The sequence below is a fragment of the Osmia bicornis genome, unplaced genomic scaffold (genome assembly GCF_907164935.1).
Source record: "Osmia bicornis bicornis unplaced genomic scaffold, iOsmBic2.1, whole genome shotgun sequence".
Classification (NCBI taxonomy): domain Eukaryota; kingdom Metazoa; phylum Arthropoda; class Insecta; order Hymenoptera; family Megachilidae; genus Osmia; species Osmia bicornis.
In genome coordinates this window covers 4,539,921-4,543,559 of record NW_025791458.1, presented here as the reverse complement: position 1 = coordinate 4,543,559, position 3,639 = coordinate 4,539,921, and the positions used below count along the sequence as shown (strand labels likewise).

At 46.9% G+C, this 3,639-nt stretch overlaps 1 protein-coding gene across 1 annotated transcript; it reads right to left on the bottom strand.

Annotated features, from left to right (window-relative positions):
• Positions 1-1,886: 1,886 nt before the first annotated feature.
• Positions 1,887-2,699, bottom strand: LOC123989221. The gene has a single exon (XM_046289924.1). The coding sequence runs from the start codon at positions 2,697-2,699 to the stop codon at positions 1,887-1,889; it is 813 nt and encodes a 270-aa protein (XP_046145880.1).
• Positions 2,700-3,639: the final 940 nt, after the last annotated feature.

The window sequence follows — 3,639 nt, the reverse complement described above, 5'->3', positions numbered from 1 at the left end:
TCAGCTGGATTCGATGATCCTGGTACGTGCCTCCAGTGATAGTTCTGCGTAATCTCCTGGATCTGGATTACCCTGTTGGGTACGTAATCCTTCCATTTGGAGGGGTGCGTCTTGATCCATGCCAGCGTAACTTCTGAGTCCGTCCACAAAAATGTCTGAGAAACGGTCAAGTTCGAAGTAGCGTGAACATGCCGCATCAGTTTTGAAAGTAGCAGCGCTGCTGTGAGTTCCAACCTCGGGATGGTTAGACGTTTGAGTGGTGTTACTCGCGTTTTCGAACAGATCAGAGATATGTGGGTGCCCGTGGACGGTGCGTGGACAACGAGGTAGACGACTGCTGCCATTGCGAGGACTGATGCATCCGAGAATCCGTGAAGTTCAACTGTAGACGTGGTCGTTGTGTTGAACCATCGTGGGATGGAAAGTCTGGTCAGACTAGTAAGATCTTCCCTGATGAGCAGCCACCGTTGAGTGATGTGAGAAGGCAGAATGTCGTCCCAACCGAGTTCCTGTAACCAAAGCTCTTGAATGAGAATTTTGGCTCTGATAATTACAGGTGCAACAAAACCGAGTGGATCAAAGAGTTGAGCTACTTCGGAGAGAATGAGGCGTTTCGTGAACTGCGTGCGTTGCGTAGCTGATATGGTCGAGAAGTTGAGCGTGTCCTGATGTGGAATCCATTTAATTCCGAGAATTTTGGTTGCGCAGTCGTCGAATGAAATTGCTGCGTTGTTCTGTTGTGGTGCGAGGTCTTCTAGCAACGATTTGCTCGTGGAATGCCATTTTGCCAATGGAAATCCGCCAGCTTGACAGAGTTGCGCCATCTGATCTGCGACGTCCTGTAGATGCTCTGCTGTATCGGCACCACCAAAAATGTCATCGACATACCTGCCGTTTTTGATGGGCTCAACAGCATTGTTTGAACACTTCGTGTTCTGCGACAATTTAGGGAATTTCGCCAACAATACATTTAATAAGAATATCATTATTGCTATATATACATGAGGTATAATGTAATGTATATTTAATAACAATGTCATTATTACTATATCTACATGAGATATAATGTAATATACATTTAATAACAATGTCATTGTTACTATATCCACATGAGATATGTAATATAGATTTAATAACAATGTCATTATTACTATATCTATACGAGATATAATGTAACATACATTTAATAACAATGTCATTATTTCTATATCTACATGAGATATAATGTAATATACATTTCATAACAATGTCCTTATTACGTTTTCTACGTGTGTGTTCGAGATCGAGGTTGAGTTTGAAAATACGACGGTTCGTAGGAATATGGCGGTGAGAGGAAATCAGTTACCGAGATTCACGAGCACAACTTACATTTTACAAATACGTACACTATTTACAAAATTCTGTTCGTTGAACAATGCGTATTGTCGAGATTGAGTTCATATGAATTATACGTCCACACGCGTCGCGTTGAACCGAGCTTGAGAGCGACCTGTATTCAAACCACGTGTTGGCGGAACACGTGGCCACCACGAAATTATATTAATCTCGTGGGTTTAGGCGAGTGTACAATTCACGTTGTCGCGTAGGCCGTCGGCACTATTATCGTGAGTATTTTTCGAGAGTAATTGCGCTTGAGATCGAGATGAAAACTATGAAAATCTGTATCACTATTTCGCACATGGTAGCTTCTACTAGAAACAGAACGATAATGGCCGTTCAACCAGCTTCGTCGCAGTGAGAACCGTTGGCCTTCTTCTCGCTGACGTAACGCGTGCTGATTGGTCGGCCTGACCGGCATCCAAAGTGGCTGCCGGTCGCGCTGTAGAGTGCTGCCGCGGTCTGCGTGAAGGCGGTAGAAATTACATTTTCGAACATTCCGCCCGCCATCAGCAGGTCATAGAAGATGGTGATGAGTTCGTATCTGCGACCGGAAGTAAAGCCAATTTCGCAATTGGCCGAGTTAGAGTTGTGGTGGCTGTCTTGATCGTGACAACCCTCGTCAGTCCATCTGGTCCAGGGTGAACTGCGAGCACTCGAGCAAGAGGCCACTTGCATGGTGGGAAGCGTTCGTCGGTCAGCAGCACCAGAGATCCAACGTTGATGTTGTTGGAGGGGTGATGCCACTTCGAGATCGATTGCATCCGTTGGTGATGTTGAGATGACCAACGCTTTCTGAATTGTTGTAGCTTCTGCTGGATGAGATGCCACCTGGCTCTCGGTGAGAGTTGAGCTTGTTTGACAGATGGTTCAGGCAGTGTCGAGATTGGTCTTCCAATGAGGAAGTGTGCTGGTGTCAGCACTGAGAGATCGTCGGGGTCGTCCGTGAGAGGCTCCAGTGGTCGTGAATTGAGCGTTGCTTCAATCTGATTTAGAAGAGTAGTATATTTTTCATAGGTAAGCAAAGTGTCACTCACCGTTCGTCGTAGATGGTACTTGACGGATTTGACCTCCGCCTCCCACTTTCCTCCCATGTGCGGCGCTGCAGGAGGGTTGAAATTCGAAGTTGTTTGATCGTTGACGAACAGCTTGGCCAATCGTCGATTGTCTTGGGTGCCCTCGACGTACATTGATTTCAGTGCTGAATCTGCTCCGATGAAATTCGTCCCACAATCGGAGAAGATCGTGTTTGGAATGCCTCTTCTTGCTACGAACCGTCGGTACGTGGCAATGAATCCATCCGTTGTATAATCGGTGACCATTTCAAGATGAACTGCAGACGTCGTCGAGCAAACGAAGACACAGATCCAGCCTTTCTGTGTCTTCGCACCTCGCCCCTTTCACGTCTTGAGTGTGATTGGACCGGTGTAGTCTACGCCGGTGTGAGAAATGGGTGTGAGGGTGTAACCCGAGAGAGAGGTAGTTGGCTCATCAGTTGATGGGCACGGATCCCCCTCTGCCGAGCACACACAACACCACCGCAGGATGTGTGATTAACTGGAGCTCGTCCACCGATGATCCAGTATGTCTGTCTGATGTGGGCGAGTGTGAGCTGAGTACCTCCATGAAGCGTTGCTTTGTGTGCATGATCTACAATCAATTCAGACAGACGTGAGTGACGTGGAAGTATGGCTGGATGTTTACCTTGGTAGGTCAGCTGTGCGTTGCAAAGTCGTCCTACAACTCGAATAACCCCTTGATCGTCGATGAAGGCAGTCAGTCGGCTGAAGACATGCGATGATGGCAAAGTTTGATTATGGACCATCATCTTGAGCTCGTGTGCGAAGTAGGCTGATTGAGTGGCCTTGATCCAGAAGATTTTGGCCTTTCCAAATCAGCTGGCGAGTTCGAGATGCGAGTTGAGGGTGGTGTTGATTTCTTCAGTTTGGTGACAAATCTGAAACAAGCTGAGGTAATAGTAAAGAGTTTGTGTAGTGAGGAATATTTACGAATCAAGTCCCAGTGATATTCATTCTTTTGACACGTCAAACGTGCGAGATTCCTGGCCGACACTCCTGCAGGCAAGTATCGTCAGATGTGTTGCGTTGAACAGGCCATGATTCACGAGATTGCAGAAGCCATGGTGGTCCCCTCCACCATAGCTCGTGTTGTTCAAGCTGTGTTGTAGTTAAGCCTCGAGATGCGCAATCAGCAGGGTTTGATGTGCCAGGAACATGCATCCACGTTGCAGTTTGCGTTAGT

Excerpts from the sequence above, each read along its gene's own strand:
- LOC123989221 (XM_046289924.1), bottom strand. The coding sequence starts at position 2,699 with ATGGTCACCGATTATACAACGGATGGATTCATTGCCACGTACCGACGG.